This window comes from Oryx dammah, unplaced genomic scaffold (assembly GCF_014754425.2).
Source record: "Oryx dammah isolate SB20612 unplaced genomic scaffold, SCBI_Odam_1.1 HiC_scaffold_25, whole genome shotgun sequence".
In the NCBI taxonomy this organism is placed as follows: Eukaryota; Metazoa; Chordata; class Mammalia; order Artiodactyla; family Bovidae; genus Oryx; species Oryx dammah.
The window spans coordinates 91,874,610-91,895,584 of record NW_024070209.1 but is presented as its reverse complement, the minus strand read 5'-3'; the positions used below and the strand labels follow the sequence as shown (position 1 = coordinate 91,895,584).

The following is a 20,975-nucleotide window of genomic DNA, read 5'->3' as shown; positions in this document are numbered from 1 at the left end:
AAGATATCTATAAATAATTTTTGGTGATATGGCAAAATGCTTATAATAAAATATTAAATGTAAAAGCAGGCTACAAAATTGTATGCATAGTAAGATTTTAACTATGTGAAAAAATTATATTCATAGAAGGGAAGAAAATTTACCAAAATATTAAAAATGATCATTTCTAGATGGTGAGATTATATATGAGAGTTTTGTTCTCTTACCTACGTATTTCTACACTTTTTGTGTCTTTTACAAAGAGATATGATTTTTCAATAATAATACCAACAATATTTGAGAGGACCCCCCCACAACCTGAACCACTGGGTAGGAACATACATCAGAGGCCAGTATATTCTGAGGTTTGGGTCCCTGGGCAGTATGATACAGAGAGTTAGCAAAGCTTTTCAAATGCAAGCGCACAGCCAAACAGACTTGGATTCATTGGGGTCCATGGCTATGGGTCTGTGAGGGCCAGAGGAGCATGGAAGGCCAGGCCTAGGCAACCAATCATAATGACCTCCTGGTTTCATGAGCTCAGATCATTCACAGCTAGACCTGGATAGCACGAAGGAACGCGGACAATGGTGTCTGCCGCCCTGGTGGAGGAAGCAGGTAAGGACTCGGCAGGACTGCGTCTCAGAGGCAGGAATGGGCTTCCCTGTGACTCAGGGATAAAGAATGCAGCTGCCAGTGCAGGAGACACAGGTTCAATCGTGACCCAGGAAGATCCTACAAGCCAAGGACCTACTAAGACCATGTGCCACAACTATTGGGCCCAGGAGCCGGAACTTCGGAAGCGCGTGCACCCTAGAGCCTGTGCTGTGCAACAAAGAGAAGCCAGCACAATGAGAAGCCTGCGCCCTGCAATGAAGAGGAGCCCCAGGTCGCCACAACTAGAGAAAAGCTCATGCGGCAATGAGGACCTGGCACAGCCAAAAATAAATAAATAAATATTTTAAAAAGTAGGCAGGGATAATGGTCAGGGCATCCAACTAGTGGGAAACTAGCAAATGAAACTGACCTGGGGCTGGGAGCTGCTAGAGCTTGAGGTTCAGCTTAGGCCTGAGGATTCCAGGCTGACAGCACAAACAATAGGACTGGGGCTCGGGTGTCTGAGGATCCAGGTGCTGGACCAGGCGTGGCCCAGACTGGACAGTTTGGAGCCGGCCAGTGGAGCCTCAGGACTATGGGACTCCAGCTTTGAGGGGCTGGCTGATGTGTCTAATTGAGCAGTGTATCAAACACATAATGATATATGAGCCGAGCTGTTGTAGATGTCCCTTTGATGATCATTATGAAATGTGAGAGGATTCTTAGCTGTGAGCATCTTCTTCAAAGAGAAGCACTGTTTCCAAAGAGCACTGTCATGAACGTGGGAGTTCAAGCCACTTGTGTTTCGCTTTCAGACTTTGTGTGTGAAGCTGAGTTGCGCTGTGTGCTTTGGCCATGTCGGAGTTGGTAGCCCCGTGCTGTGCTGAAAACCCTGCAAACCCCTTGCTGTAAAGTGATGGAATGGATATCTTTCCATTCAAAGCAAATAAGAAAAAAAATGCACCTCAGTATTTCCTTTAAATATTTTACATTTACCTAATCCTTTCAATTACACGGTGGCTTCTGTTCTTCATGACAGATTTAGGAAGTATAGACACAGCCAACCCAGAGAAGCTGGTGATTGCCTTAAGCCAGCCATTGTCTGTACCTGGGGTGTGTGTGTGTGTGTGTGTGTGTACGCAAAATGAGTGTTTTATAACATTTTATTTAAAAATATATATGCATAATCTCATATTATATACATATATACACACACACACACAAAGTATCACTTCATCTTCACAACAACTTTGCAAGGGGGGTTTTATCTATATTTTCATGTCATCTAGTTGCTCAGTCATGTCCGGCTCTTTGTGACTCCATGGACTGTAGCCTACCAGGCTCCTCTGTCCATGGTATTCTCCAGGCAAGAACAGTCGAATGGGTTGCCAGTTCCTTCTCCAGGGGATCGTCCTGACCCAGGAATCTATATTTTAAAGATGAGAAAATAGAAAGTCAAAGAGCTAAGTGACTTGCCCAGAGTGACACAGCATTTCAGAGTCACTGTTGGGATCTGAACCCAGCTAGGGTGAGTGTCTCTTCCTCTTCTGGCTGTGCTCCTGCTGCGCTGGGGTCCACGCAGCTACCCTCACAGGCCCTCCCAGCTCCCTCACTGAGTCCAGGCATTTCCCTTCCCACAGATGAGAAGCTTGAGTCACTCCTGTTGGGAATGATTAGAAAAAAGAATGTCTGGGCATTGGGAAGCCAAGGGGGACCAGGGAGAGGAGCAAGGCGGCCTGGAACGGTGGCAGCTCCAGCTGCGATGGAGATGAGGGCGCTGAGGACAGTGCAGGGGGCTCTGGATGATGGACACGGGTCAAGAGGATGCCCTGGTGAGGGGGCAATGGGGTGGGCTCCTTGGCCCGGAGGCAGGAGGTGGGGCTGAAGTCCCCCCTTGCTAATTACAGACGAGAATGTGAGGGCAGGCATGTTGGAAAATTGCTGAGTATCTAAGCACCTAACTGGAGGTGGGAACATTACAAGCTTTTCACACTCACAGCTTCCTATGGCTCTGCTAGGATCCAGAAGGTAGAATTCAACAGTTCTTGGATATTCAGTTAGAGATGTTTGAAGCTTTAGGTGCTGGAACACACACGTGTGCGTGTGCACACACACACACACACACACACACACAGAAACATACACACAGAAATGTGGCTCCATGTAAACACTGCTACTGCTGCTAAGTCACTTCAGTCGTGTCCAACTCTGTGTGACCCCATAGACAGCCCACCAGGCTCCCCCGTCCCTGGGATTCTCCAGGCAAGAACACTGGAGTGGGTTGCCATTGCCTTCTCCAATGCATGAAAAGTGAAAGTGAAGTCGCTCAGTCATGGCCAACTCTTAGCGACCCCATGGACTGCACCCTACCAGGCTCCTCCATTCATGGAATTTTGCAGGCAAGAGTACTGGAGTGGGATGCCATTGCCTTCTCCATCTAAACACTGCTTTGCAGGAAAGCCAGAAAGATTCTAGGCATCTTGTTCAAAATGCAAGAGATCCTGAAAAATGACTAGGGGCCAAAGTGTGACAACTTTTTTCCTAAATTTAAGATATAGAAGCTCAACCTAATGGATATTATTTAGTCCTCACCCTTTATTATTTTCTTTCGATGAACAGAGGATTTTCATAAAGGCCTTTAATCAATTTGTTCCCACTTTTGTTCCCCTTAAACTGTGGAAAATTCTGAAAGAGATGGAAATACCAGACCACCTGACCTGTCTCTTGAGAAACATATATGCAGGTCAGGAAGCAACAGTTAGAACTGGACATGGAACAACAGACTGATTCCAAATAGGAAAAGGAGTACATCAAGGCTGTATATTGTCACCCTGCTTATTTAACTTGTATGCAGTGTACATCATGAGAAACGCTGGGCTGGAAGAAGCACAAGCTGGAATCAAGATTGCTGGGAGAAATATCAATAACCTCAGATATGCAGATGACACCACTCTTATGGCAGAAAGTGAAGAGGAACTAAAGAGCCTCTTGATGAACGTGAAAGAGGAGAGTGAAAAAGTTGGCTTAAAGCTCAACATTCAGAAAACTAAGATCATGGCATCTGGTCCTATCACTTTATAGCAAATAGATGGGGAAACAGTGGAAACAGTGGCTGACTTTATTTTTCTGGGCTCCAAAATCACTTGCAGATGGTGACTGCAGCCATGAAATTAAAAGACACTTGCTCGTTGGAAGGAAAGTTATGACCAACCTAGATAGCATATTAAAAAGCAGAGACATTACTTTGTCAACAAAGGTCAGTCTAGTCAAGGCTATGGTTTTTCCGGTGGTCATGTATGGATATGAGAGTTGGACTATAAAGAAATCTGAGCGCCGAAGAATTGATGCTTTTGAACTGTGGTGTTGGAGAAGACTGCTGAGAGTCCCATGGACTGCAAGGAGATTCCACCAGTCCATCCTAAAGAAGATCAGTCCTGGGTGTTCATTGGAAGGACTGATGTTGAAGCTGAAACTCCAGTACTTTGGCCACCTGATGCGAAGAGCTGACTCATTTGAAAAGACCCTGATGCTGGGAAAGATTGAGGGCAGGAGGAGAAGGGGACGACGAGATAGTTAGAGGGCATCACCGACTCAATGGACATGGGTTTGGGTGGACTCCGGGAGTTGGTGATGGATAGGGAGGCCTGGTGTGCTACAGTTCATGGGGTCGCAAAGATTTGGCCACGACCGAGCAACTGAACTGAAGTGAGCTGAACTGAACTTCTCCACCATGAATTCTCCCATCTTAAAGATTTTAGGAATTTGCCCTTGAAGTTTGGGGAACAGAAGAGGTTTCTGTATCTCGGCACTTACCACAGCCTTCGGGAACTCTCTCCCTGTACCAGTTGTGACCTCCTCGCAGGCAGACACTGTGCCTTATTGATTTTAGATGCCATGTGCCATGGTTTAGCACAGAGGAGGTGCCATGTGCCGACCTTCTCAGTACCAACTTAAGGATGTTTAGGACCTACAGTTTTATTCAAACCATTTGTGCAAACGTGGTCTCCAGGTCCTCACTGTTTGCTCCCCATGGATGTTTGCAGGCCAGGCCAGGGAAGGCCCTCCGAGCCCCCCAGCACCTACTCTGTAGAAGTTACTTGCATTTGTCTCATGCAAAATGCTTTGCAAAAACGAGTTCATTATGCTTTCTGATTTCAGCTTTCCAGATATGTATATGGACAGAAAACACAGATTCCCTCCAGTTTCTGAAAGAATGTCTTCACTGAAGCTTCAGCTTTCGAAGCTTTCCATAGTCAGGTACTGGCCAGTTGAGTGGACATAGCTGGAGTTGCCTGTGTCTCCCATACCTATAGCCATGTCTCCCAGTAGAGGGTTGTCCCTCCGGCACGGGCAGAGGAGTTGGGGTAGCAGGGGTTGGATGGAATCAGAACTATCCCCATTCTCCCTTCACGAGTGGGAAACAACACGGAAGAATGGGGGAAAGACCGGTTTTGGTGACACAGAGAGACTTGATCCGAACTCCTCTCTTGCCGTTTATCTGCTGTGTAACTTTGGACAAGTTCCTTACCCTCTCTGAGTCTGTCCTCATCTGTTAAATGGAGATAAGAGTACCCAACTCCTGGGATCCCTGTGAGAGTTCAAAGTAATTTTTTGTAAAAATACAATGACAGCTATGTTAAACCTTATATACTGCACACACATACATTTGCACACTCATGAGATAGATAGACAGACAGAGGAGAAATCTTGAAAAGAAAACACCACCATGTTAGCAGTGGCTGGCTGTGTTTCGGTGGTGAAACAAAGGGTGAATTTTTTTCCCCCTTCCTCTGCTTTTCGTATCTTTAAATATTTTTTCCTTGAACGTATATTGACTTTATAATTAGAAAAATAGAAAGAAAACCAAGAAGCATAAAACTGGGGGGAAAAAAAGAAATAATATGCATTAAGTACCAGGCATAAGTTGGCACCCAGTAAATGGTAGCTATTTTTACTAATTAGTCATTATGCCTAATAATAATAATTAGGAGTAATGATTTCCTCTGGGACCAGAGGTTGTGAATTAGTCTGTTGGTGGCTAATGACTCACAGTGAAGGGGAATTCTGGGTTCACTTCCAGTCGGGGCCACCCCTCACTTGTCTCCCTGATCTCTCTGCCGACACGCTGGGCTCCCGGGCTCCACAAGCTGGCTGATGCTGCGTCCTTCCACCCGAACAACTGAGCCCAAAGCTCCTGTGCCCAAGACCAAGGGGAGACGGCAGAGGTGCTCCCCCTGGGACTCTCCACAGAGGGGCTCATTCAAGGAGAGCAGCAGTGCCTGTGGCAGGACGCTGCTGTCCCTGTGTTGATGGCAGGCCATCTGTCTAGGGAGACAGTAAGAGTGAAAGGGTCGAGGTCCACCTCTATTTTGTCTGTTTGAATAGCAGAGAAGATTCTTGGTAAACACATTGCCCAGCATTTAAAACTAACTTGATGCTGCTGGTTGGAAGATTATGAAGTTAAAAACATGCCCCTCTCTTTTCAATTGGGCTTCCCTGGTGGCTCAGTGGTAAAGAATCCATCTGCCCAAAGTAGGAGCCTTGGGTTCAATCCCTGGGTCGGGAAGATCCCCTGGAGAAGGAAATGGCAACCCACTCTGGTTCTTGCCTGGGAAATCCCACAGACAGAGGAGCCTGGCGGGCTACAGTCTAAGGGGTTGCAAAAGAGTCAGACATGACTTAGTGACTAAACAACAACTGCTGTCTTCAGTTATCAATATAGTGATGAAAATGATCCAAATTTAGCCCGAATGAGAGTTTAAGACTAAATGATCAAATTCTTCAGGGTCCAGTAGGTTCAACCAGAGAAAAGTAAAATTCTGCATTAAGGACAGAAAAAGCAAAATCCCAAACTAGCTGTGTGACCGTGGGTAGGTCAGTCAACCTCTCTGAACCTGTGTCCTTAGGTGTAAAATGAGAGATGGGCACAGTTGCTTCCTGATGTCCCTGGAAGTGCTCAATTCCATGGCATGCTGATTATAAATGCAGTCAGTTCTGAGATGAAGGTGGACTGGAGTTTTTCTCTGCTCAGCGGGCCAGCTGCTCGCTGCCCAATATAGGTAAGGCAGGACAGGACAGGAATTCTCTCCTGGGTAGACACTTACCGGTGTGGCCCCCAGAGGTGACACATGATGGCAGGACTTCAGCTAGAGGCTCCTTGAATAATGGAAACAGCAGATCCTGCATGAGTTCTTGCCATTCTTATTCTGAGACTGAGCTGCTGCTGCTGCTGCTGCTGCTAAGTCGCTTCAGTCGTGTCCGACTCTGTGCGACCCCATAGACAGCAGCCCACCAGGCTCCCCCATCCCTGGGGCTCTCCAGGCAAGAACACTGGAGTGGGTTGCCATTTCCTTCTCCAATGCATGAAAGTGAAAAGTGAAAGTGAAGTTGCTCAGTCATGTCCGACTCTTCGCGACCCCATGGACTGCAGCCCACCAGGCTCCTCTGTCCATGGGATTTTGCAGGCAAGAGTTGGAGTGGGGTACCATTGCCTTCTCCAGAGACTGAGCTACTAGGGATTAAATCCCCACCGTGTGCCAGGCACTGTGGCAGGTGTTACGGTAAAGGGTATCTCTAATCTTCAGGCATCTGCAGGACTAGCCTTGCCTGGCTTCATGGGTGAAGCAGCTGAGGCTCCAGTGGTTGGCTCCCTTTCCTCACTAGTCGTTTTCTGTGCACCTACTGTGTGCTCAGGCCACAGCCTTGGGAATTGAGAGAGCAAGATGACCCCCCACACACACACTCAGGGCTGGCAGTTTGATCATAGTACCATGTGAAAGGGCTTCAGAAGAGGCAGAGGTGTTGTAAAGCATGATGAAGGATGGGGCAAGGTGGGGAATGGCATTCCGGGCAGCGGCCATAGCACGTGCAGAGGCCCTCAGCTAGCGGATGGCGGGTGGACGAGGCCAGTGGTGCTGTCTGCCTGGAGTTTACCTGGGAACATGGTGGGACATGGGTGGGAGCAGAATACAGAGCCAGAACGTCAAAGGACTTGACCAGGCCAGAGAGCGAAGGCTCTGACCTGCAAGCAGAGAGCGGCTGGTCTTTCCCGCATTCCCGCAATCGGCCTGTGTTTGCTGAGCGCCGGCTCTGTGCCAGGACCGAGGAGTCATTAGTGAACAAAGCATTGAAAATCCGCGCCTATGAGCAGCTGACATACTTTACTGCGGTGAAAAGGCAGGGAGTGGACAATAAACAAAATAAATGAGTGCAATTTCTATTCCGGTAGATGGTGATGAGTGCTGTGGGGAATGAGCAAGGAAGGGCCCGGGGCACTGGGGAAGTGCGGGTTGCAGCTGTGAGCAGGGAGGTCGGGAAGGCCTGTCTGAGGAGGGGCCGTTGCCACAAGCACTGGAAGGAAAGGAGGGGGAGATCCAGGGTAGGGTCTCGGGGGACTGCTCGGATCTGCAATTTAGCTGTGACACGGAGGGTGTGTCAGCAGGGAAGGTTAGAAGCCAGGAAACTGGCGAAGGGGCTTTGGAATTCAGGCGACTCGCCAATGAGGTGATAGGTGATGGCTGCTTGGATTATGGAGGGAGCAGTGGGGACGGGCAGAGTGGGTGAATCAAGGTGATGGAACAAGGCCAGGCTACTCAATGTGGGGGTGAGGGACAATGGATCTCTCTCTGGTTTCTGACTCAGGCATGGGCCTCTGCATTTGGACAAAGCTGGAGGCTCAGGTGTGAGGTAGAAGACCCCCAAAATGAGCCTCAGTTGTCCACACACACCCATGTTCATAGAAGCACTATTCATAAAAGCCAAAAAGTGGAAGTCACCCAGCTATCTACTGACAGATGACTGGATAGACAACATGTGGTCTGTACACACAATGGAATATTGTTTAGCCTTTAAAAGGAGGGAAATTCTGACACAAGCTGTCACACAGAGGAGTCTTGTGAACATTGTGCTGAGTGAAATAAACCAGATATGAAAGGACAGATGCTGCCTAATTCCACTTATAAGAGGTCCCTGGAGGAGTCAGGTTCATAGAGACAGAAAGCAGAATGGTAGCTGCCAGGAGTGAGAGTGGAGGTGGGTGGGAGATGGGGAGTTAGTATTTAATGGGTACAGAGTTTTAGTTTGGGAAGATGAAAAAGTTCTAGAGACGGACAGTTGTGATGGTTACATGATAATATGAATGTACTTAATGGTACTATATCCATATAAATGGTAAATTTTATGAAAATACTAAAAAAATTTTTTTTAATCAGTTTGCCCCAAATCCCACAGTCAGCAAGTCCAGCCCCCTTCCAAGGGTCCTTTCATACCCTTACCTCTTATTCTGAGCTCTCTGCCTCTGGCTGTTCCCCATCTCCTAGACTGGCTGGGATCACCCAAGTAAGTTCTTTAAGGCTCTGGGCCTGTTTTCCCTCAGGAGAGGAAAAACACGGTGTGGTTGTGAGGATTAGATGAGCTCATACACATCACAGGCCTGGCAGAGAGAAAATTTTCCTTACATCTTATTACATTTTATTACCATTCTTATGTCAACATGCCCTGACTTTGGTAAAATGGCACAGACCGGAATCCATGGTCCAGCACTTGTGAGTTATGTGACCTTGGATCACAAACCACTTAACTTGCCTGAGCCTCAGTGTCCATCTATAAAGAAAGGTGAGAGTTCCTACCAGACCGGGAGGAAAAGTTAGAGTGTAAGTCTCTCATTCATGTCTGACCCCATGGACTGTAGCCTGTAAATCTCCTCTGTCCCTGGGATTCTCCAGGCAAGAATACTAGAGTGGGTAGCCAGCCCTTTCTCCAGGGGGTCTTCCCAACCCAGAGATCAAACCTGGGTCTCCTTCTAATAAACAGAGGCTATTACTGTGTGGACCTGAGATGACAGGCAAAGAAAAAATGAACAGTGACATGATTTGTAAATTTAACATTTTTTCTTTATTTCCACACTATTTTGTAGGTAGAAACAGCACCTCCCTTCTGGTAGTCTAGGTGTTCACCGAATCCTGAAATCGCACCTTTGTGTTGGTTTCACTAACACATCAGTCTCTTGATTTGTCTTACAAAGGGGACCCATTCGACCATGTCTCAGTAATAGTCACGGTGCCACTGGTCTGGGTCTGGCCCTGAGCTACACTGCCACAGAGCCCGCAGTGAGTCAGAGAGGGGCCCCAGCTGCAAAGAGCTGACTCAGGCTGTAGGAAAGGCCAAAGACATTGTCCCAGCAAATTGCAAGAGCAGTTGGCAAACCTGCATTCTTAATTTCTGTGAAAACCCACATGGCCAGGAAACCTTGGATAAATCATTTCCCACCTCCAGAGCTCAGTCTTCTATCTGCTTACAAAATGAGGACCTTGAACTTGCCAGTCTCTGACTTGAAGCTATTTCCTTTCGAAATGCCTTGATTCTGTTGCCCCAGTGCTCCCTCTGGGAGCAGCCTTCTGGACCAGAGTCACAGCCTTCTGTGATCAACCAGACAACCTGGCCTTGGGAGCTTAGTGACCAGCCAGAATGGTCCTGACCCATGGATGCTGGGACCCCAGCAGCAGGCTGACGAGGAAGGAGAGGATGGCAGGGTCAAGAAGAGCCTGGGATGCAGAGACCCCAAGTAGGGATGGGAGGCCAAAGTTGTGCAAGGATTAGAAGCGGAGACTCCTCAGCCAGGGAAGTTCCAAGCTAACTGGGAGATGGGCACGGCTTTGTGGACCACTTGTGTGTCTCATCTCAGGGAGCCTCCTGCTTGGAGGGGGTCGGGGAGTCTGCTTCATTGGCGGCCCACGTTGCCCTTCAGCCTGCAGGGCTGCATCCAGCACGTTCCTGATTGCCGTCTGCCTTCTGGTCCTCCCCGTATCTCATGCCATGGCGCCATCTGCTCATTTCACATGGGACACCAGGCCTGAGCTTTCTTCTCCCAGGCTGGAATGGAGTCAAAACCAGCAAAGCTGTGTTCAGGGCCTGGGCATCTTTGGTATATGCCCCATCATAGTGTTACCCAGTCAAATTCTCAGTAGCCAACCCAAGTAGGCGGAAGATAAACAGCACGTTATCCGTCAGCCTCAGCCACCATCCATATGCATGGACCTGAGGAACCCAACTCCCTTGCAGAAGCACGTGTGACCTTCAGAGGGACCAGCGTCTGAGCGCTCAGTACCCGCTGCCCCTCTCTACCCTGGCCGTTTCCCTACAGGCCAGAGCAGATGTGGCCCCAGGTCTGGAATGGCATAGGACACTGCTCTGGCTGCCCATGAACAATCCATGTTCTTGAAGAGTCTGATGGGCTTCTGCCACTTAAGAAATTGGTCACATTTAGAAATATTCAGCTTCAGCGAACATGTCATGGCTCTGTCTAGGAAAAACATACTATTATCTCTGGAGCTCGCCTGAAAGAACCGGCTTGTTCCTGAAACAGATGTTTTGTAAAACCTACTGTGACAGGCTCATCAGAGCTGGCAATGGGCCAATGCTTGGTTACCAGCCTCACAAGGGCACATACCTCCCAGCCGGCTTCCCATCCATTCCCCCCTCTCCCCCGCCCTGCAACTCACCCCCCAGACACCTAGGCCAGAGGAGAGACTCCTTGTGGCTCCTCCTTCTGGCTCTTGGGTTCTGAAGCTAAACATTTTACAAGCCTGGGATTATTGTGGATAGAGACAGCCAGCCAGGCGTGCCCTGGGGAGAAGTGTCCAAGATAATGACTCATAATATATTTCATTTGGTCCAACCAACATTTATCGAGGGCCTGCGGTGCACCAGGCACTGTTCTCGTTGCTTTCAGGTACATTACTTCACAGTAACTGTTCAAGGTCACCCATTTCAGAGCGAGGAAACTGAGACCCTGTCCTGATTTCCTAGGGTTGCTATAATAAGTTTATCACCCACTTGGTGGCTTGAATCAACAGAAACGTGCTCTCTCACAGTTCTGGAGGGAAGAAGTCTCAAATCTGAGGATACCAGCAGGTCTGTGCTCTCTCCCAAGGCCCGAGGGGAGAGTCTTTTCTTGCTTTCCAGATCTGGGTGGCGTTTCTTGGTTTGTGATGGCATCACTCCAATCTCTGCCTTTGCCTTGTCACACAGAGTCGGACACGACTGAAGCAACTTAGTAGTAGTAGTAATAGTAGTAGCAGCAGCATCTTCTGGGTGTGTGTATGGGTGTCAAATGTCCCCCTGCCTTTCTCGTCAAAGGATACCTGCCACTAGATTTACAGCCTACTCTAGATCCAGGATAATCTCAAGATCCTTAGCTTGATTATATCTGCAAAGACTCTTTTCTAAATAAGGTCACATTGACAGATTCCAGGGGTGTATGGCCACTATTTGGCTCGCTGCAGACCTCTAGCTATTACCTGGTTGTATCCCCAAGGCCACTCAGCGAGAAAGGGTTCCTGTGGGGAGTAGACCTCGGCTGGCTGGCTCTGAGGGGCCCTCAGTCAGCGTCTCCCTCCCCAGACACTGTGAGGCAGGTCCCTGCGCTTAAGAAATCTATGACTGGGTGGGAAGGAGCTTAGCATATTGGTTATGAGGGAGTCCCATCGGTCCGGATGACCTTGGGCAAGTTATGTCAATACTCTTGTGTCTCAAAGGGAAAGTGAGCCATGTGGAAAATGAGAATCATAGTAAGAATAGCGGTACTCTCCAAAGGCTATGGTGGGACCAAAATGAGAAGGGGCCGGAATCAGCAAGATCCCAGGCACCCTGACTCCACAGCCTCTGCCCATAACCACCATGCTCCATGCTTCCATCTGTAGGAACTCCTCAGATATTCAAATCAGAGCTCCTCAGTGAAAGAAGGACAGAGGGAGGTTTCTGTTTAGGTTCCTAGAAGCCAGGGTGAAGAAGAAGAGGAAGCTGAAGCTGACTTAAGAGTTTTGAACTTGGCTCGCTGGGAGGATGAAGTTGCCAATAATAACAGGGAAACAGCAAGAAGCTGGTTGAGGTAGGGGATGGGAGATAGCTAGGGAGTAAATTCTATTGCACTTAGGTGCAAGGGGGACATCTGGGTAGATTTCACTGGCAGGCGTTGGACTTAGAAGGTGACTTTTTTTTTTTTTAAAATTTGTCTATTTTTTTTTTTTGGCTGGGCCGGGTTTTTGTGGTGGGCTCGGGCTTTCTCCGGGTTGTGGTACGCGGCGGGGGGCGGGGGGGGGGCGGTACTCTCTAGATGCGGTCTTTGGGCTTCTCAGTGCAGTGACTTCTCTTGTTGCAGACCACAGGCTCTAGGTACGCAAGCTTCAGTGGTTGCGGTGCATGGACTTAGCGTGTGGGACCATCCCCGACTAGGGATTGAACCAGTGTCCCCTGAATTGGCAGCAAAACTCTTAACCACTGGATCACCAGGGAAGTCCAGAAGGTGACTTTTAAAAGCTACACAGAGCTTCAGAGTGAGGGAAAGAATTGAACATGTTTGGCAAGGTCAAGTGCTGTCAGAGATGAAAGCATTTTGTGGGAAGGGGCAGAGAGCAAACTAGAAAAGAGAAAATGAAAGTCATGTTCACACACACTGGTTTGTGGTCACGGCACTCCATTTTCCTGCCTGTAAAAGGGGCCTGCTGCAGTTTTCTCCCCAAGCTGTTGCTCAGGTGGCGTTAGATCATGGATGGGAAATCACTGCAGAGATTGGGCACCAAACCGTAGCAATGGGCAGCAGGCGAGGGCCTTAGCCACGTCCCCTGATCCCGAGCACGACAGGAGAGGCACAGAGGAAAGCTTCCTAGCTCTGCGTCATGGCTGGGCAAGTAATCACTGCTCATTCACTAGGTTTGAACTGGCTCTGATGGTGGACTCTAAATCTAGTCATCATCACCCAAGGAACCATATGATAAAAACTAGAATTTCCCCACTCCCTAGCGAGGGGAATACTTTTGCCACCAGTTTCTGTTTTTTGAAAAAGCAGGCAGAACCCTTCTCTCGTGGACCTCATGGAGTGCTTGTGCTGTGCCGTCTTCATGCCTGGGCGCCACCGCCCACGAGTCCTGCTCGCCCTCCAGCTCCTGTGTCTGCAGGATGGGGGTGGGTCCAGCAACGTTGCCATGACGACCAAGGAAGAGGCCAGCCCTGCCTTCAGCTCTTAGTTTCAGGGAAACTAAGTGACAGACTCTCTTTTGTTTTCTTTCTTGGGGAGGGGGTTCCCCACCATGTTCCTGTTGGCATGGAAACCTTTCACTCCCACCAGGTGAGGTTGTCAAGTGGGGAGATTAATTTATTTGAACAGGTTCCTGGAGAGACCACTGTGAAAGGAGAAAGTGTCAGGATGCGATGGTTTTGGCCACTGTGACATGATGAGTACCCCGCTCCTCAGGGAGGGGTGGTGAGTGGGCACCGTGGCCTTCAGACCCCAATCTGTGTGTGTTCAGGTCACTGGGATTTTTAAGCTGCCTTTTATACATGTGGCATTTTATGAGTTTCTTCATACTTGATTTCCATTTAGTGCTCACTATGACCCTGTGCATTGATATTATTGTCCCCTTTTGCAAATGAGAAAGCTGATGCTCAAAAAGGTTAAGGACCTTTCCCAAGGTCACTCAGCTGGCAAGTGGCTGTGTTGGAACTCAAACCCAGACCTGTTTGCTGCATAATCCCTACAACCCTTGCCCTTCTGACATCCCGCCTTAACCTTGTACTTGAACTTACACGATCTCTTCAGGGTCTCTCGAGCAATCAGGGAGACATCGTCTAAAAAATGTACCACGATAACGAAACACTTAGTACTCTGTGAGAAACACCGCTGCAAACTGTCTGGATGCCTGCTTGGGGAATTAGGCAATGACAAGAGAAATTAAATACCTTAATGGATTTTGACAACAAGTCTATGTTGGGGGAATTCAAATTGCATAAAGAAAAAAAAAAGTAGACTTTCTCTCTGGACCTGATTACTAATATGCATGCCTAATTTATTAGGTGCATTTTAAAAACTCTAGTTTTGTTAGGACCAAAGTTCTTGGAGGAAGAAAGGTGGGTTGGAGGAGGCAAGTTTAATCTTCTTGGAGGAGGTTGGGCTTGAGCTGACCTGATGTTCATGATTTTCTTTTTTAGTTTATACGAATTTTTTAAAGTGTTTTATTAATTAATTGATTAGGCTGCATTGTGTCTTAGTTGCGGCACATGGGGTCTTCATTGCATCGTACACATCCCTTGTTGCATTGCATGGCCTCTCTAGTTGTAGTGGTGAGTTTAGTAGTTACGGCACATGGGCTTAGTTGCCCCATGGCATGTGGCATCTTAGGTCCTAGACCAGGGATCCCCTGCATTGCAAGGTGGATTCTTAATCCCTGGACCACTAGGATAGTCCCTGTCCATGATTCTGAAGGCGGGGGGGTGTTTGCTGGATATATATCAAATGAATGATAACAGTTACTTACCATCGCTTTCTCACTTACTAAGCCTGGGCCAAGATGCTAGCCCCTCATTTTACATCCCCCCATTGAATCTGCCCACACCCCTGCAAGTGAGATTCTACTGTCTGTCTCCATTTTACAGAACAGAAATGGAGGCTGGACGATAGAGCCATTTCCCCAAAGCCATACCCTTAGTAAGGAGTGGAACCAGAATGACTATTATTCTTATTATCATAAATTATTACTGTTGCACTATTACCCTAAAAGTGGCTTTAGAGAACCTGAAGCTGAAAATGACACCCAGAGTTCACCCTGCCTGTTTTCTTGCCTTCGGGTAAGATTGTAGCAAATTCTTCATGTTATTTGTCTTAAAGAATACGGTTCTTACACAGTCATTTATCAGCATGTTTTTTTTTTTTTTTTTTTTCATCACCTATTAGATGTAGAGTACTGGGAACAAACATGGATTCTATTTTTGGCAAACTCAGTCTCAGGGGGAAAGAAGGCGCAGACTTCAGTGGCCATCACATAAGTCCAAAAGATGACACATTTCACAAGAGAGCTGCCAATGAAGTGCTGTGAGGAATCCAGAGGAGAGTATTTCGGGTAGGAGGGATCAGGGAAGCAAGCTTTGCAGGATGAGCAGGATTGGGGCCCGGCTGCTGGTGAGCAGGGTTTAGCAGGTCACAGGCTCCCAGGCTCGGGGGCCACACACATCTCCACATGTAACTGAGATCACCCAGGGAGACTCGGAGGACAGGAAGCAGGTCAAGGACAGAGGCTTAGCGGACCATCTACCTCAAAGGGTCCTCAGAAGAAGAAAAGCAGAGGATGGAAAACACTTGGGAGAATGCAGGGGCTTAGAATGAGAGTTACAGAGAGCGAGTGACTGACTGAATGGAATGCTATGAAGAAACTGAGTTAAGGAAAGGCCAGGAGGTTAGGGAGAAAAGGCAATGGCAACTCACTCCAGTGTTCTTGCCTGGAGAATCCCAGGGACGCGGGAGCCTAGTAGGCTGCCATCTATGGGGTCGCACAGAGTCAGACACGACTGAAGTGACTTAGCAGCAGCAGCAGCAGGGGGTTAGGGGTACCGCAAAGGTCCCTGGTAAACTTTGAGAGGGCAGTCTGTTTGGAGCAGTAAAAGCAGAAGCCAGCTGCTCATCCTGAGGCCAGGAGGGGCTCAGCACAGAGTGACTTTCTCCAGGTCATGCTCCACCCAGCAAAGGCTGTGATTCCAGTCTTAGTGAGGGGCCGGCAGAGAAACCCCCAGAGCTGCCCAACCTCGCTGGAAGCCTGGAAAAGAAAAATGACTCTTGCAAGTCACACAGACCGAGATCACCAACTGATAACCATGTATGGGGGGGTGGGGCGTGACCTTGAGTACGTGTTTTTTTTTTCCTGAGCTCAGTTTCATCTGATAGATAACAAGAGCCATCGCTTCTTGCGTGCTTATGGCATACTGGGTATAATTCTAAATGCTCCACATATATTAGCCCATTTAATCATCACAATAGGTAGAATTTCCATCCCCATTATAAAGATAAAGATACCAAAGCACAAGCGGGTTAAGACATTTTCCCAAGGTCATCAGCTAGTTATGGACAGGGCAAGGATTCCAACCTAAGCAAGGTTCCAGAGTTTATGTTAATATATCTGTCCTAAGGTCTCACCATAGCTTAGGCCGAATGATCAAGGCACGAGAAAGTTCTGGCCTAAAGGAGGCTCAATGAATTACTCCCTTTCCCTGACCAACCAAATCTGAAGTCAGGAAGGCCTAGCCTGAGAGAGGCCTATGGGACAGCTCCGAGTGCTCACTGACATTAGTGAAAACCGCATGCAGAGGGACACACACAGATTTGTCTTGTGAAGTTGGTTGCAAATGCCATGAGCCCCTGGGGCAGGATCAAGTGAGAATGGTTTTGCTCTCAACATCTGAGCAGCAGAGATTGGCCAGCTGCCGACCTCCAAGTCCATCACAAGTGAAATTCACAAAGTGAACAGATTTCATCTGAAATCTGGAGGAAAAAGGATATTTGACCAGGATATGCCTACTGAATCCCTGAATAAGGGTTCACTGGGTGTACACTGTATACAAAAGGGAATTAGGATTACATTGGAAAGGAACTGGATTTGGATGAAATTGAATGCCAAGAAGAATTAGAGTCTGGGCCAAGGATGACTTCTTCACATGAGTTTTCCCACTTATTGCCTGGACTCACGCAGCCCTATAGTTTGGTGCAGAGCTGTGTTTAAGCATTAAAACGCTTTGTATCTCAGATAGGCTCTGAGTGTGTAATTAAAAGGATCCCTTCATTAGCAGAACTACATGACTCAAGCTCAAGTTGGCCTTTTCTGCTAATTTTGGAGGTGGTAAAACAGAGGCTAATACAACCACTAATTACAACCGTCACACAGACAGTGCCTTGCTGTCGCTTCCAGGAAATCTTTGTTCTCCCCAAACGTAGACAGGATCTTCCCAGTCACTGGGAGAGGAGAAGTAGAAAGATTCATCCCAGCAACCGAAGGAGGGGTGTGGCAGTGCAGGGGTTAACAATGTGACCTCGGGAGTTAGGCTGCTGGGTTCCAGTCCTAGCTTCATCCTTTAATCAGCTGACTCCACCTCTCAAAGCTTCAGCATGCTTAGATGTTGACTGGGGCTGAATAGCATGGTCGTGGGCACTCACTGAAAGGATGACCATCTTCACTGCCAGCTATTTTGAACACCTACTGTGTGTCAGGATCTGCATAAACTGCTACAGTCATAAACTGTAGGTGTCACCCCCCTGGGCTTTTAGTCTGGGGTGAGAGAACAGGCATCAAAGAGACGGTTGCACAGATAACCATGTAGGTGTAATTGTGATAATGACTCGGAAGAAAAAACAACGGTGATGATGATGACAACGATGATGATGGACAAAGCCTGTAAGCTTCTATGTAAAGGCATGGTTGATTTAACTCTGGAAGTTATGGGAAGCTTTTTGAAAAGGGTGATCCAGAATCTCAGATTTGAAGGATGAGTGTTTCTCATGTAGATAATTTGGGGAAAAGCCCTTACAGAAAGAAGGAGGGATGCCCCAGGTGGTGCTAGTGGTAAAGAACCCGCCCGCCAATGCAGGAGAGGCAAGAGATACAGGTTCGATCCCTGGATTGGGAAGATCCCTTGGAGGAGGGCATGGCCACCCACTCTGGTATTTTTGCCTGGAGAATCCCTTGGACAGAGAAGCCTGGAGGGCTATGGTCTTATAGGGTTGCAAAGAGTTGGACATGACTGAGCAACTTAGCACACAACGATGTGGAATTTGGATGATGAGGCAGGCGAAGCAGGCAGTGATCAGACCTGCAAGGCCCGGAGCTCTCTGGCCGGGAATAAGGCCCCGCCCAGAGTGCCTAGGTAGCTCGTGGGGGCCAGGCTTGTCATCTGAAAACTGTTCCTCCGGGATCCAGTGGAAAGCTAAGCAGAAGTCCAGTCATTCACAGAGACAGCGGCCAACTATTTAGTGGGTTTAAAGAGGAATTCTGCAGTCCTTGGGGCAAAATGATTCTCCTCTGTGCCTGCCAGTGTGGACGGGCAAGTCTGAAGCTTCTCATTCAGAATCAGAGTTTGGGCCACTCTGGTGTTTTAGCTCAACAGTGGTGTAGGATTGTTGGGGTTTTTTTCCCCCCTCTCTCTTGCTGCTTCTTTTTTCAAGGTTCTGAGCAGGAAGTCAGGAGAACTGGGCCTGCCTTTGCTACCACCTTTCACTTGATGCCACCCCTCAAGCAAAGGACTTTGCCTGGACTTTCCAATATTATTTCAAAAGGAAACTGAGATGAGAGGATCACTAGGGTCCCTTCTCCTCTTCAGTTTAACTTTTGCTTTATGTGGGGCGCAGCGAACATTTCTGTGTTCATGATTCTGTGACAACCATCATGGAGAGCCAGGCTATCAGATGAAGAGCCGTCACCCAGCGAGGCCCGAGAAAATGAGACTCACTTACGTAGGAGGGATGTATTTAGGTTCAGACAGAGGGCAGGTGCAGTTGGACCCCAGGCCGCCTGCAGCAAGATCCCCCGATGGCCTCTGGGCAGTCGGAGGAGCACGAGGACGGCCCGGTGTCTAGTTACATGGGTTGGGGGTGGGGCAGAATGTCCAAAAGTGGTTAAAGAAATGCTCGATCCCTCTGTATTCCTGGAGGTATGTGTGGACCTCTCCTACTGAGGCTGGGGGCTTGACAGTGAGCCTCTCCAGATGATGACACATGGGAGATAAAGAGGCTGGTGATTATAATCAAAGTGGCGTGCATCCATTTTCTCTATAATTACATTAGTCCTATAGGTTCGGTGGCTTCCCAGGTGGCGCTAGTGGTAAAGAACCCGCCTGCCAATACAGGAGGTATAAGAGACTCGGGTTTGATCCCTGGGTTGGGAAGATTCCCCTGGAGGAGGGCATGGCAACCCACTCCAGTATTCTTGCCTGGAGAATCCCATGGACAGAGGAGCCTGGCAGACTATAGTCCTTGGGGTCACAAAGAGTCTGACACTACCTAAGTGACTTGGCATGCACGCACAAATAAGTTAGGTGCCACTTTTAGGTACCATTATTTTTCCCACTTTATATAAGAGGATACTGAAGCTTTGTGGTTATATGATTTGCCTAAAATGACAGAATTGGGATTCCAACGGTGCTTCAGACTGCCCCCAGAACCCACACCCTAACTTCCCAGACTCGTGCCCATGGGGCAGAGCTACCTGGCAGCATCTCACCCTCTCCTTGGCCTGAGTGACTGCATTTCACTGACTCTCACTGCCCATGCCCAAGACAAAGAAAGCCAGAGGAACCAGGGCGAAGACACCTGCTCTGTGCAGAGGGGCAGAGCAGAGAGAGCCCTGTTGGGAAAGAATCAGATTGGGGGCGGGGGTGGTCCCTGTAAAATGAGCTGTCAATTCCTCTCTCTGGAAAATGAGGGGGCTGGGCCCGGTGACCCTAAAGGCACTTCCAGCTTGGAAACAGCCCAAGTTCTGGGTCTGTGGGAAAGAGGGTATTAGACTGAATCTACTTCTCTGTTCTTTTGTTAATTCATTGCCTGGCCTGGCAGGAGGATGCTCCTGCAGCACCCCAGCCTGGTGCCTCCGAGAATTCATCCCAAGCAGGGAAGAGGACCTAGTCTGCTGCTGTTGCCGCTGGGGGCCTCTGTTCATTCACACACACGACAAAACAGTGCATCAGTGACTTGTGTGGGCCTGTGACTGTAAAACAGGGGTTGACTTGTTGCACAGTCAAAACAGAACAGCCCCATTCTGATAGACGGTGGTTGTCACATACCCTGCGGTCAGTTACAAGCAGACAGACCCACCCATCTACCCACCCCACTGCAGCAGAATCATCTGGAGGTCTAATCATCTGTGTGTTTGATTCTAAAGAATGCAACAAGTTTGAACTAGGCTTAGACTAAATGCCGCCCCCCACCCAGTCACTCTCCCTCGAAAGTAAATGACCTCCATTGTAAGGGAGGAGAAAATGAGATTTCATCAGTATGCTGAGTTGTAACATGATGGAGTGGAAATGGCCTGGGCTTTGAACTCAAGCAGATCCTTATTAAAATATCACTCGGCCATTTAACAGCTGAGTGACCTTTGAAAAGTAGCCTAATCTCTCTGAAGCTCATCTCTCAACAGCAAAATGGAGCCACTTATTATTATACCTAATTCATAAGGATGATTGCCAGGGTCAAATGAGATGTTACAAATAACCCACCTGACTCTCAGGTACTCAGTGCCTGATAACTCCCTGTGTATGGAAGCAGCATAGCGCAGTAGTTAGAAACAAGGACATTGGCACCTGCCTGCCTGGGTCTCTATCTGGGGTTTATAACGTATTAGTTTCTCTCTTTGTGCCTTGGTTTCTGCATCTGTAAAATGGGAATAACAATACCTTCTGCATAGGATTTTATCAAGATTAAATGATTTAGGATGGCAGTCCCTGGCACATAACCGGTATCATCACTGTTGTGTTTTGTTGTTGATGTTACACTGTGCTATGGAGGAAAGTGATTGGGGGGTCCAAAAGTGGCCAGATGAGCATTCTGAGGAACGTTGCATAAAGGGAAGCCAGTGGGAATAGACCCAGCATGG

The 20,975-nt window shown here is 48.2% G+C and overlaps 1 protein-coding gene across 2 annotated transcripts in view; it reads left to right on the top strand.

The window, feature by feature from the left end:
• Nucleotides 1–20,975, top strand: part of TTLL11 (tubulin tyrosine ligase like 11) — a 266,109-nt gene that overhangs the window by 190,676 nt on the left and 54,458 nt on the right. The window contains exon 1 of one of the 2 annotated variants that reach the window (XM_040225038.1): nt 4,741–4,833. The exons of the other annotated variant lie outside the window; for it this stretch is intronic. Coding sequence (XP_040080972.1) covers nt 4,745–4,833 — 89 coding nt within the window. The 5' untranslated portion in view covers nt 4,741–4,744. Of the gene's footprint in view, nt 1–4,740; nt 4,834–20,975 lie in introns of those variants that run through there. 2 annotated transcript variants of the gene reach the window in all.